Genomic DNA, 14,427 nt, shown 5'->3' with positions numbered 1-14,427 from the left:
TTTAATTTACTCTGCATCTCCTGGACCTATAGAAAGGGACTTGTCCTTTAAGTAGTACCTTTGTGACTTAGAATAGACATTCCAATCCACAGTGATGTGATACTTTGATCACACTCTGGTCCTATTCTTTTATCACCAAATAAAAAAAGAATGGTGTAGAGTCTTACATTACATGACATATGGTCTTCTTGTCAGAACAAACAGGCATCTCAAGGAAGAATAGAGTAAGTGGTTTACCTATCCTATCACCAAGGTCTATATAATAAACAAAAATTGACTCAACAGCTTTTGCCTATCAAAACAAGCATTTTTGACACCCTTCAGATAGATTATCCGTCAATTTTGTTTCTTCTCTTCACAGTGAAATTAACTATATCCTTTCCAGCAAAATACTAATTCAAAGAGAGATTATAAAAACAGGATAGACCACAATGGACTTCACAGGGAAATGAACGGTGCCTTTCTAGAGGAGAAATGTTTACATCCAGGCTTATAGCCTGTCTTCAGCCGCTAGGTCATAGAATAGTAGACTTGTTTGTCCTATTCTTTCTTTCAGTCAGACTAGCTCAGGTCAAATAGCTCAATTAGTTCCATGACTTTCAAGTCTATTTGTTCCCGTATAGCTGCCATATACCATAATTTAGTTGCGTCGTCTAGCTCTATCTCCAGCTCTAGTCCTAGCATCTAAAAGGCGACTCCTAGCTCCTTTAGTATATGGTCCCGGAAGTACCCTTGCCTAACTAATCTTTCAATCTCATCCTTCAATTGGAAACATCGGTGTCGTGCCCCTTTTCGCGGTGGAACCTGCAATACTTGTTAGAAAATTTTTTGAAGGGTGTGTACCGGTGTGCCTTGGCCACTTTAGCACATCCGTGTTCTCCACCATCATCAACGCTCTCGACCTGGTCATCCCCAATGGGGTATAGTTATGAAATTTTGGCTTCTAAAGGGGTTCTTTTGCTTTCTCGGGCTTGCTGCTACCCCCTTCTTTAGCTTCCTGTGACCTCAAAAAGTTCCGATCTCGATCCCTTGTCCACTCCCCATCTTTCATTACGTTCATTTCCTCCTCATCGATATACTTTTGCTCCATCTCCATCAACTGTTCTACGTTTGCTGGTGGGTCGCGTGCTAGCGCCGAGGCTAATGGACCCTTTTTCAATCCGTGAATCAATATACTTACCATCATATCAATTCTCAAATCTTGTACCTCCAATGTTTCGTTATTGAATCTACCCATGAACTTTTTTAGAGGTTCATTCTCCCCTTGGCGGATGGTGAATAAATGAGTTGCCGACTTCTTCTTTTTCCTTTTGCTCGCAAAATGGAAGCTAAACTTCTGCGCTAGCTGTTCGTATGTTTCAATGCTTCCAGCAGGCAAACTCGTAAACCATTCCTGCGTTTTACCTACAAGAGTAGTCACAAAAAGTTTAGCCATGATAGGACCGAACTGTCCGTATAGGTTCACTAACTCAAACGCTGCCACATGCTCCAAAGGATCCTTTGTCCCATCATATTTTTGCAGGTCTAGCATCCTAAAGCCAAGCTCAGCTATTTGTGTGAGTATTTTACTGATGAAAGGCGAGCTACGGTTATGTATGACTATTTCTCCTTGCCTCTTCAACTCCTCGATCTGCTTCCCCAAGAGCTGTATTTGCTTGCTCACATTATCCACTTTTGCTCCAGATATTGCTGGTTCCCGTCTAGTTTTTCCTCGATTGCTGGATCCGGCCTCTGAGGTCCCAGGTCCCCGGGTCGGCTCTTGGTCCTTCCTGCTTGCTACCTCCATCGTCCTCTCGGCTTCTTCCCTAAACAACTGTCTTCTAGCCGCTTCTTTCACGACCCGTGTGGCCGTTCGCATTTCATAATCAACTATAGCATTTCTACTTGCTTTTTCCATCATCCTATGTAACTCCCTTTTAGTTAAGTGTAGGGTGGGGCTTCCTAGTTCAGCAACTTCTTCTCTTGCGTACACATTTCTCCTCGAAGATCCTTCCATTTCAAATTCAGCGATTCTCAGTTTTCCACAGACTACGCCAACTGATCGAGCTCTAAATATGCGACCACGATGGTTTGTCGATCAAGGCCACGTATCCTCATGCGATCTAGTGATAGGGTCCTGAGAATGAAAATACGAATGCTCGTCGGGTGCGTTCCCGACAATGACCCTCCGACGCTCAAGTTAGAGTGGATCGAGGTAAAAATGTCTGATCTGAGATAGTAGGTCAAAAGTAAATAGAAAACAGTTACCTCAGAAAATGATGCGTCAAAGTATTTTATAGTTCCATATGTGTACGGTGGGTTGGGCCACGCGTCATCATCTGGACGTTTCGCGTCTCTAATCGGACAGCTATCATCATGTCGGGTCTCCGATTTGCGGGGCGGGTTCTTTCCGACCCATTTCGATTTGGCGCAGGTCATGCGCGGTTAAATTACTAAAACACCTCTCATTAAGGGTATTTTTGACAAATCGGGATATGACTATTTCCCCTTGCCTCTTCAACTCCTCGATCTGCTTCCCCAAGAGCTGTATTTGCTTGCTCACATTATCCACTTTTGCTCGAGATATTGCTGGTTCCCGTCTAGTTTTTCCTCGATTGCTGGATCCGGCCTCTGAGGTCCCAGGTCCCGGGTCGGCTCTTGGTCCCTCCTGCTTGCTACCTCCATCGTCCTCTCGGCTTCTTCCCTAAACAACTGTCTTCTAGCCGCTTCTTTCACAACCGGTGTGGCCGTTCGCCTTTCATAATCAACTATAACATTTCTACTTTCTTCTTCCATCATCCTATGTAACTCCCTTTTAGTTAAGTGTAGGGTGGGGCTTCTTAGTTCAGCAACTTCTTCTCTCGCGTACACATTTCTCCTCAAAGATCCTTCCATTTCAAATTCAGCGATCTCAGTTTTCCACAGACTGCGCCAACTAATCGAGCTCTAAATATGCGACCACGATGGTTTGTCGATCAAGGCCACGTATCCTCATGTGATCTAGTGATAGGGTCCTGAGAATGAAAATACGAATGCTCGTCGGGTGCGTCCCCGACAATGACCCTCCGACGCTCAAGTTAGAGTGGATCGAGGTAAAAATGTCTGATATGAGATAGTAGGTCAAAAGTAAATAGAAAACAGTTACCTCAGAAAATGATGCGTCAGAGTATTTATAGTTCCATATGTGTACGGTGGGTTGGGCCACGCGTCATCATCTGGACGTTTCGCGTCTCTAATCGGACAGCTATCTTCATGTCGGGTCTCCAATTTGCGGGGCGGGTTCTTTCCGACCCATTTCGATTTGGTTTGGGTCATGCGCGGTTAAATTACTAAAATACCCCTCATTAAGAGTATTTTTGACAAATCGGGGTTTCTCCTATCAACCTCAGAGCCTCCTAGCTAACAAAGCCTTTTAGTCCTATTAGCTCATTAGCTCGTCAAGGGAAAACCTTAAGTGCCTTAACTTTATGAGATTCTTTAAGGGTCAAATGCAATTTACTTTCCCTCACCCTGTTGATATGTGAAATAAGCAAATACTTCTCTGTGAATTTTTAAATCTTTACTAGTATGTATGCTTGTTTTTGTTTCCATTTTCAGTTTTTAAAATAGTAATTCAAGTAAAAACATGTTTGCTTATACGCATTCTTATTGAAAATATATTAATTTGACATCACAATTCAATATAAAATACAATCTGATTAACTAATCTAAATATATTCTCATTTCACATAAAATTTATACAAAATTAAAAATACATATTTTTATTGACGATTGAAACCTGAAAATGAAAACACAAACGACTATATAAAATATAATGTGTGTGAAAATTGATCCGACGTCTTCTTAGAAAAAAAATTAGAAAGTAATTGAGACATTAATATAATCTATAAGTGAAATATTCGTGTGTGAAAATCGATAATTATCATAATAATAAAAATAAATAAAATATAAAACAAACACGGAGTTCAATTAGCGAATTTTTCAAAATCACGATTTATGTAGTAAATGAAAAAACTATATATTTTGATCATTTGGTCATTTTTTAAAAAAAAAAAATTATGATCAATCCTAATTAAACTATCTTCAATCAATTAAAAATATATGTTATAAATCTTGGGAGTTTAATTGGTCCAAAAGTCTTTCGGCAATCTCTTGGCCTTTCACTTTTCACCCTTTCTTGATATGTGCTGAACTTTGATGGTCAAACTAAGAATTTATTATTGCAATTTAATAAAAAAGATTAATGAAAAGAAAATAAAAAAAATACTTATTAATTATTTTATCCTTTCTTTTTAATTGAACAATATATTATCAAGAACGAGCTAACAATTTTATAAATATAAATACCTACAGTCAACAATTAATTAATTTACAAATTAAATAAATGTGAATATTTCTAACAACTAAGGCATAATATATGCTTTTAACCCTCAAATTTACCATAAGCTAAATTTTATTGCATCAATTATTTTTTCACTAAATCATAATTTGATTAAATCTGTAATTCGGGAGATGGGATTACTTACAAAATAATAGTTTAAAATTATACCAATTCTTATGCAGTTCGTGAGTTTTCAACTATATTTGCACATAAAAGTGTGATATTTCTTTTTTACTTCCTGAAAAGCTAAAAATATCTTAAGTTAGAAAGGATTTTCGCCTTTTTGTTTAAGGTCGAATTGAGTCGACTTGACCCAACCCAAAATTTGGACCCTTCGATACTGGACACACGTCATCATCCGAGAAAATCCCAATATCATCCGTACATTGGTGGATAATTATGAATAATCCCAAAACTAAATATTCAAGTATGTTTCAATTATTTGCTAAGACCTCTAAATCCATAAACTATATCTAAATTGACTGCCAAAATATTTTTACAAGAGGTGACCTCAATCCCTTTAGAACTTTTTGTTGATTCGAGACTTATTTCTTACTTATCTTTTCAAGGATCAACTAAGATATTTCGACCTTATCTCTAAATAATTATAAATTATTAATAATTAGGATTAATTATACTTACACCCTATTTAAAAATATAAAATTATATTTTTTTATTAAAAAAAAATTCAAATTTACACTTATACCCTTACGAAATTCATGTTTACACTTGACCATCTTTTGCTAAGGTTTGCAAGAAAAAATATTGACGTTAGTAAAAAACTTGTGTAAATTTTTAATTTTACCCCTTATTTAATATTTCTATATAATTTTTGTAACATGTTATCGTCAATATTTTTTGTTAAAATCCTAATAGATTGAGGTCAGATGCAAATGGAGAATTATGGAAGGGTTGTAAGTGTAATTTTAAAATATTTGGAAGAAAAGTATAATTTTGTATTTTTTAGAGGAGGTCTAAGCGGAATATTGACACAAAAATTTATTAATAATTGTTATATTTTTGTCAATTAATAAAATTATATATTCTTTATTTGGGGAAAAAAAAACCAATAATAGGGGGTTGATGAGAAAATAAAAATCAAAATGAGACAGAGACGTGGAATTCATTATTGTCACTTGTCTGGCGTCGCCTCCTTTTACCTTCAAACCAAACCCCAAGAAAGTGCAAAGAAACTCTACACACACACAATCACACTGTGAAACAGCAGAAGCCCGGAATCTGGGGGAGTCCCAAGAATCAAATATCTTCTTCTCCATCTCTATCTCCAACAGTGGAGAGAGAAAGAGAGAAAGAGAGGAGAAGGTTGCAATTCCACTTGGCGAGGTATGCAGATGATGATTTCTCTTGGAGGGATGACAACAGTGGTGAATAGCAGCAGCCTCCCTCTCAGAATCAAGGATCTCAAGCATCAATCTTTTTCTTCAGTTCCCAAGATTTCTCATTTTGGAATTCCCACCTCAGTCTTCTCTTCATCACCTCCCGGTCCCCACATGTCAGGTATGACTTAAATTTTCACCTTTTATTGTGTGCTTGTGTGTGATGATGGATCAAGAATATGAGGAAAGTGGAACTCATTAGACTAAGACACAAGGTGGCTGAAGTAGAGGAAACTCAAATACTTATTCTAGTATTCGATTCAAACAAACTAGATTGTAAATTTTCAGTCAAATTTTCCCTTTTTCTCGGCAACCAAGATTGTCTCGTTATTAGGTGCAGAATGCTGAATAAACAGGTAGACTGAATGGACCAGTGATTCCAAGGACAAGGAGTAACCTGATCCTCTTGTTGTGTGGATATTGTTATATGTCTATATATTCATACAATAACGAATGGTTCTTCTTTTCTTGTACTAGTATTCTTGTATCTTCTTGTTCTGATTTGAGATTCGACTTTTTTTTTTTAGAGGGATTTGAGATTCTACTTTAATATGTATATGTCTGAGTTGTGACTAAAGTGGATTGGTCTATTGTTCTTATCCAATAAAACTTATGAAGTTTTGTTATGATCAGAGGAGTATTTGCAGAATCATAGACAGAAAAGGGGTGGGAAAGGAGAGAAACAGAGAGAAGATGGGAGAGAAACCATTTCATAATAATGCCTCAAAAGTTATTGCATCCCTTTTACATGGACTTCCACAAAAATTCGTACAAAAGTAAAAGCCAAAAACATTTAAGAATTTGCAGCCATTGTCTCCATCTTCTTCCTTCTTCAACTTGCCATTGGTTCTGGTTTCTGCAAAAAAGCTTCAGAAGCAACAGCTCCCTCAGAAGCACCAGCTACAACCTCTCTTTCGCTTCCACGTGGCTTGGTTGGCCTGTCTTGGGCGTTTAGTTCAGCAATGCAATCCCCAATTTGATCATGCCCTAAATCGCCAAAAACGACATCTCCAGCTACTAATGTCTTCAATTCGCCCCCAAATCCAGCTGAGCCCTTGATTGAACAGTCTAATTTAATGGCCTCGATCGCAAGGTCACCCTTCGAAGTCGCATTTTGGTCGGGAAACGCAACACTCCTTCCCCCTTTTTTGAGCCTTGTCCCCAAGGATCAAAACTAGGAAATCTGGAAGCCATTTCTCTGTAATCCTCCCAGGTGGCTTGGTCTGGAGAGGCATGAGACCAGTGGATTAGGACCTGGGGAACTCCAACATTGTTCCTTGGAATTAGCCTTCTAGCTAGGATACCCACAGGATAAACTTTTTAAATTTCGTCCTCAAAATTCTGGCAGGTCCACTGAAGGAAAATACTAAGCTCCAATCTTTTTCTTCAACAAGGATACATGGAATATAGGATGGATTTTGGTTCTAGGTGGCAAGGCAAGTTTGTAGGCCACCTTCCCTACCTTCTCTATCTCCTTGTAGGGGCCAACATACTTGGCAGACAACTTCAACTGCTTCTTGAGTGCAACAGAAGTTTGCCTGTAAAGTTGTGTTTGAGGAACACCTCATCTCCCACCTCAAATTCTCTCTCAGATCTCTTCTTGTCTGCATACAATTTCATCCTTTTCTGGGCTTGGTGCAAGTTATCCTTCAGTAGTTGGATCATCTTAATCCTCTCCTGCATCAGTTCTTCTACATCAGTGTGATGGTTTTGTAGATCAGGTCCAACAGATAGTTGATGGGGTGATAACCATATAGAGCCTCGAAAGGAGTAGCCTTCAAAACAGTGTGAAAATTGTTGTGCACTGCTTTGGCTTTTGATGGCACATGCATCTCAAATAATCCTCCAAACATTGGTTGACTCTCTGTGTCTGCCCAAGAAATGAGAGTACTTTGTCAACCTATCCACAATTACTAAGATAGAATCCTTGCCCTCGGAGTTAGTTAATCCTTCAATAAAATCCATGGAGATACATGACCAAGCCTGCTCAGGTATGGGCAAAGGCTGCAACAGTCCAGGGTAAGGCAAATTTCACATCCTTTCACCCAAGTTTGAACATCCTCCTTTAGAGTGGGCCAGTAGAACAATGGCTTGATTCTTTGGTAGTGCCATTAATCCCAGAATGCCCACCAAGTGCTGAGTCATGCAGAGATTTGATGATCTTATCTTTGATTCCCCCATGGCTCCCTACACATATCCTGCCTTCTTCCTTAGTAGTCCAGATTCATTGTTGTAGTTAGGGTAGGATAGTGTGTCAATGACCTTTGCTTGAATGACAATTTGAAACAGAGTTTTCCCTTCATAGATTGCTTGCAACTCCTGTACCCACAGAAGTATCTGAGTGGAAATAGCATTAGACTGAGACCCTATCCTGTCATGCTCCAGTATCATGCTTCAGCCTAGAGACAATGCATCTGCAGCCCTATTATCATTCCCCTTCTTGTATTGAACTTCGTACCTAGCTACCCACTTTTGCTGCAAAATAGAGTTAATTCTCTGATCTCGTATATCTTTTAGGCTCTTTTGATTAGTCCCTACGATGAAATGATTCCCTAGCAAGTAGTGCTTCCACTTTGTAACTGCTAGTAGGACAGCTATGAATTCCTTCTCATAAGTGGATAATCCCAGATTCTTGGTGGCCAAGGCTTTGCTCAGGTAGGCAATAGGTCTGCCCCCTTGCATAAGGATAGCTCCTATACCCCTTGCACAAGCATCTGTCTCAAGACTCTCAACTACAAAAGGTTGAGAAAATTCAGGCAGTGCTAACACTGGAGCACTAGTCATCACCTCCTTCAGTTTATTGAATGCTGATTCAGCTTCAAAGTTCCATAAGAATGCATCTTTCTTTAGTAAAGAGGTCAATGGTTTACTGATGACTCCATACGCTTTTATGAATTTTCTGTAATAACCTGTGAGTCCCAAGAAACCTCATAGGGCTTTTACAGAAGCAGGCACCGGCCAATCCTTTTACACTCCACCTTCTGGGGTCTGTTGCCACTCCTTCCACTGAGATTACATGCCTAAGGTAGTCCACATGCAACTGGGCAAAGGAACACTTGCTCTGTTTTGCATAAAGTTGGTGCTTTCTTAGTAACTCCAATACCTTTCTCAAGTGTAACATGTGTATACCCCATTCCTTGTTGTATACTAAAATGTCATCAAAGAGAACCAACACAAATTTAAGGCTCAAAAACATGATTCATCAGTGCTTGAAAAGTAGAGGGAGCGTTGCATAACCCAAAAGGCATCACCTCTAACTCATAATGCCCACTATGTGTGATAAAGCTGGTTTTGGGTTTGTCTTCCTTCTTCATTCTGACCTAAAAATATCCTGATCTCAAATTTATCTTTGAGAAATACTTTGCACCATGTAACTCATGCAATAGTTCATCAATAACAGGAATAGGAAAGTTATGTTTGACAGTGAGTTTGTTTAAGCACCTGTAGTCAACACATAGCCTCCAACCTCCATCTTTTTTCTTAACCAGCAGCACAGTGAGCAAATGAGCTTTGGATGGTTCTAATGATCCCACTCTCCAGCATCTCTTTCACCATATTTTCAATTTCAGTCTTTTGAAGGTATATCTGTAAGGGTGCTGTTTCTTGGGGATGGCATCTGGTAATAATTCGGTCTTAGGCTCCTGAAATATATCCTTGAACTGGTGGATTAGTTCAAGCAGCCTAGGATCCCTCTCACTTTGAGATGCAGCCTTTTTAGTTGCATAGAGCTCCCCCTTTACTCCACAGCTTCCTTTTCTCAGCAACCTGTTCAATGAGTATACTGAAAGTGTTCTCAGATCTGCCCTTTCAGCTGAAGCCTTCAAGATTACTTTCTTCCCTGCCTGAGTGATAGTAACTTGCAATTGATGAAAATCTAGTTCTATAGGGTTATTTCCACTAAGCCACTCACAGCCTAATATACAATCATAACCTCCTAGCTTCAGAACTCTCACAGGATGTGAGAACTCATGACCTTGTATCTCCCAGCAAAAAGTTGGGCAGAAGAGTTTACTTAGTACTCTTCCCCCATCTGCAATCCTGACCATCATAGGTGTGGTTGGTTCAAGTTTACATCCCAACACTTGAGCCACTTTTTCAACTACAAAACAGTGGGTACTGCCACTATCAATAAGGATGTGGATCTCCTTACCGTTCACTCTGCCATTAACTCTTTGAGTGCTGCTGTTGATGCTTCCACACATAGCATGAAATGAGACAGTAACATCTCCTCCTCCTTCTTCAGTAGGTCCTTCCAGTTGTTCTTCCCCTTCTTCATAAGCCTTAGCTTCTTCCTCACTCATCAACACATAAACATGTCTGATCCTACACCTATGTCCAGGTGTGTAAGGTTCATCACATTTGTAACAAAGGTTCTTTTCCTTCTGGATTTACTTGGGTTACTTTTCTGATGTTGGGTGGTCTTTCTAAGGATAGCATTTACCATGTTCTCTTGCTTTCTAGCCAGCACTATGGCCTTATTCAAAGTGGTTGGCTTGATAGTAGCAACATACCCTTTATCTGCTGCTTCAATGCACTTATATAACTTCATCATCAAGAAGGTCTCAACCACGTTCTTGTTGAATATGAGCATGTGAGCCTCTAACTTTTCAAACTTTTCCAAATAAGCATTCACAGTAGTTTCCTGATCTAGCATGTTAAACTCTGACACCACCCTTTCATAATCCAGGTCCTCAAACCTTTCCAACACAGCTAATATGAGCTCTGTCCACGAGGGCACTCCTCTCTTCGCAACATGCCCTTGTACCAAAGTTCAGCCTTACCTTGCATGTGGATGGCAACCAAATGAACCTTTTGATCCTCAGGGATGGGGATCATTTGAAAGTATCGCAGGCATGTCCTAATCCAGATCCTTGCTTCCTCACCATTGAAAAGAGGAAACTCCATCCTATGAATGGCATCATAACTTGCAGAGTTGGTTGAGGTTGGATCTTCAGCTCCAGTTGAATGTTGTGCAGTGACTCTGGAGGATGAACCTTTCTCTAAAGTTGGAGTGAGCCCATCTCCCAGTATGGATTTGTTCCGATTATAATGTTCTAATTGTTCCACAACACTCTGAAGCTGTTGTTGTATACTAACCATTGTATGCTCCATGTTCATTACAACAGCTTGCAGCCCATATTGGGTTTCATTTATCTGATCCAACCTAGCGTGCATTTGTTCTAAACTAGCTTGCCTTGCTTTCTCATCTATTAGCTTCAGTTCTGTTTTTCTTCGAAATTCTTGTGACTCGTTGAGTCTAGTTCCACAGCCATTTGTTTTCTTTCACAAGTCCAAGGATCGGCTGGCTCTGAGGCCAATTGTTATGGTCAGAGGAGTATTGCAGAATCATATACAGAAAAGGGGTGGGAAAGGAGAGAAACAGAAAGGAGATGGGAGAGAAACCAGACTTAATTCATTTTATAATAATGCCTCAAAAGTTTTTGCATCCCTTTTACGTGGAGTTCCACAAAAATTCATACAATAGTAAAACCCAAAAACATTTAAGAATTTGCAGCCATTGTCTCTAACTTCTTCCTTCTTCAGCACGCCTTTGGTTCTGGTTTCTGCAAAATGGCTTCAAAAGCAATCCCTCAGCCGCACCAGCTACAGCCTCTCTTTCACTTCCACGTGTCCCTTGGTTGGCCTGTCTTGGGCGTCCAATTCAGCAGTGCGATACCCAATTATTTCCCCAATTTGATTGTGCCCTAAATCGCCAAAAACAACGTCGTCAGCTACTAATGTCTTCAATTCTCCCCCAAATCAAGCTGAGCCCTTGATCGAACTGTCTAATTTAATGGCTCGATCTCAAGGTCACCCTCTGAAGTCGCATTTTGGCTGGGAAATGCGACAAGTTTGTGAAGTGCTTCGTTTGAGAATAACAGTTGATATGATCTTTTGCTTGACAGTTGACACTTGATAATCAATCTGATGTGGTGAACTAAAATTTATCATATGTTTAAACTAGCTTAAGCCTATTAATTACTTAGTGCGTAGAAAGGGAGATTTAGAGGCAAAGCTAGAGTTAGATGAGTTTGCTTTTTGGTTGTTGAAGGGCAGCAACTGGCTAGAACAGTGTTTGAAGAAATATGAAGAGGAAATGTAATATGAGTACATAAATGACAGGAAACAGACACTTGTTCTGATATATGAAGGATGTTTGATGATTAGGTGGGTCGCATAACTAGTACGTCCAAATAGTTTCTGATCAGATTATCTGTATGTTTTCTGATTTGGTGCTTCTTTGGTTATGGAATTCCAGTAATTCTCAGTCAATTTTAAGTCTCATTGGATCAGATGTGTTCATTCTACATCATTTTGTGTTCTTTCCATCTGAAGAAAGCACAGAAATTAATTCCTTTCTTGAGTTTGAAGGAGCTATATCAGACTTCGAATCAAAATGTCACACCTGAAAGAGGCAACAGATGGACTTTGAAACGTGTGAAGCAAATTCTTACAGTAATGCTTGGAGCTGTTTCAACATTTGGATCAAACTAAAATAATGTCTTTCGTAAACTTTCTAGTAATAGAGAATTACAGATAGCCTTCTCAGTGGTATCCATACAGAGTTGAAGTGGTAAAGTGATGCAAACTGATGAGAAATTTGTAAATTACTATGATGTGTACAATATACCATCTGAACATAAGGACTAATGTTCGCATTGTTGTTAAAATGAGGAAAAAAGAAAACTGGGGATTATGGTCTTGACTTTGTGTGTGCTCGCATTTTATGATCTTATCAATACTTTTTACTGAAAAAAATTCTTGATGTGAACACTTTTTCCAATAAGAGAGAATAAGAAAAGAGTATACCCCTTTCTCGAATTTGAAATCTATCTGTGTCCCATCATGTAGCAGTTTATGGATAGTCTTGGAATGCCTTGCAGGCATCCAACATGGCTCAACAAAGTTCTTGTACGAACTCTCGACTTCCTTTCTTCATAGTCGAGATACTTTCTTCAAGATTCCTTTTCCCTCTTTATTTCTTCTCCGAGATTGTAAACAATTTGACAAAGGAATTTTCTGTATACAGGGGTTTGTAGAGCCAGTCAAGTGGCTGAATTATTTCCAACTATATCTCCTGAGATTGTTGTTCGTGAGGCCAGGATAGAGGACTGCTGGGAAGTCACTGAGACGCACTGCAGTTGCTTCTTTCCTGAATATTCTTTTCCTCTAGATTTTGTCTTGAGAATGGACAGGCTCGTTGGAATGCTCTTTGGATTCTCAATACCAAAGGGCTGCCGAAGAACTTGCCTGGTTGCTGTAACTGGAAGTTCTGGTGAAGATTCATTCTTCGTGGGGAGTGATAATTTCAAAATTGGAGGTTTGGATGGAAAATTTAGTCTAAATAAAGGATATGTAGCTGGGATTCTGACTGTAGATACTGTAGCTGATTTTCTTCCAAGAAAAGGACCTCTTCGACAGAGAAGGTATGTATGGCTTCTCTTCCGATTTCTTTTTTCTCTCTTCCATAGTTATCTTCACATTGCTGATACTGTTCTTATGCGTAAGTTCCGTCATACTTATTTTCTCGTTCAGCAGTTTATGCAGCATAATTTAATTGGAAAAGTTAACTAGATTGTTTGCACTAGTACAATGGACAATTATAATGCCTTCACATTGAAGGATCGAATTACTATTTTAGTTCTGGTTTTTTCTGTTTGCATAGACGTGCCTGAAATGCACGTGCTGAAGTTATGTAATGATTTTGGACAGGACAGGAATTGCATATGTATCAAATGTAGCTGTTCGAGAAAGATTCCGTCGAAAGGGAATAGCAAAAAGACTAATAGCCAAAGCGGAGGCGAAAGCTAAAACTTGGGGATGCCGATCAATTGCATTACATTGTGACCTTAACAACCCAGGAGCCACGAAGTTATACATGAGCCAGGGCTTCAAATGCATTAAGGTGCCAGAAGGAGCAAACTGGCCTCAGCCAAGAACTTCTGCTGATGTGCAGTTCAACTTCATGATGAAGCTCCTTTAAATCCCTAACCAGGTACCTATTGTTAAGGAAAGTAAAAGATATCAAAATGACGCTTGAATACTGTGTAAATGAAAGTTGGATTTCACTTGTACATGTTGGGTTATAGACAGGCTGCAGATGTTAAATTGTAATTATTCTGGCCGTGGTGTTGTACTTTTTGTAATTATGGTAGTCTTCTTTTTATGGATGTAAAGGTAGCCAGATTTGTCAAGGATTTGAAATTCCTATTCATCTTCAAAAGCATTGAGCGAGTAAAAATTGCTTGATAATATTATGCAATTATGGCTCTAATGCTGGAAGAGTTGGTAGTTGATTCTAGTTTTCACTTGCTTGTAATCCTGTAATAGCTTTTGCAATATGAGCCCATGTGAGTACCACCTCATGGATGAGTGTGATTGTTGCAGAACTTTACGCTACAAGAATGCTATTAAACGAACTGCTGTGATTGTTCTGCAACCTTGTTAGTAAGTTCCAAGTAGTATAAATGTCTTCAAGAGGAAAGAGATGTAAGACTTGCTAAATCACTCGGTTTTAGAGGCAACATACTAGATACGACTCAGATAAGTCTTACGAGACGTTACATATACAAGTTATAATGTTTGTAAAATATTAGTGCCCACTTGGGTAGACAGCATGAGACAAATCAGGATGAAATAGCATCAAGAAAGGAAGAAATTTAAAGAACA

At 39.1% G+C, this 14,427-nt stretch overlaps 1 protein-coding gene and 1 long non-coding RNA gene across 2 annotated transcripts; both read left to right on the top strand.

Annotated features, from left to right (window-relative positions):
* The first annotated feature begins 5,476 nt into the window (after positions 1–5,476).
* Positions 5,477–14,066, top strand: LOC105161097 (Acyl-CoA N-acyltransferases (NAT) superfamily protein). Its single transcript, XM_011078675.3, has 3 exons — positions 5,477–5,878; positions 12,788–13,184; positions 13,471–14,066. The coding sequence occupies exons 1-3, from the start codon at positions 5,707–5,709 to the stop codon at positions 13,739–13,741; spliced, it is 840 nt and encodes a 279-aa protein (XP_011076977.1). The 5' UTR covers positions 5,477–5,706; the 3' UTR covers positions 13,742–14,066.
* LOC148788532 (uncharacterized) lies at positions 6,115–10,920 on the top strand. The gene is made up of 2 exons (XR_016065384.1): positions 6,115–10,348; positions 10,445–10,920. It is a non-coding gene; the product is annotated as an uncharacterized LOC148788532 (long non-coding RNA).
* Positions 14,067–14,427: the final 361 nt, after the last annotated feature.

The sequence above is a fragment of the Sesamum indicum genome, linkage group LG4, assembly GCF_026168435.1.
Source record: "Sesamum indicum cultivar Baizhima isolate 11 linkage group LG4, ASM2616843v1, whole genome shotgun sequence".
Taxonomy (NCBI): Eukaryota; Viridiplantae; Streptophyta; class Magnoliopsida; order Lamiales; family Pedaliaceae; genus Sesamum; species Sesamum indicum.
This window is presented reverse-complemented; position numbering and strand designations above follow the sequence as displayed.

Coding starts and splice junctions, on each gene's coding strand:
- LOC105161097 (XM_011078675.3), top strand. CDS start 5,707: ATGCAGATGATGATTTCTCTTGGAGGGATGACAACAGTGGTGAATAGC. Junction 5,879..12,787: donor TCCCGGTCCCCACATGTCAG/GTATGACTTAAA, acceptor TTCTGTATACAG/GGGTTTGTAGAGCCAGTCAA. Junction 13,185..13,470: donor GGACCTCTTCGACAGAGAAG/GTATGTATGGCT, acceptor GATTTTGGACAG/GACAGGAATTGCATATGTAT.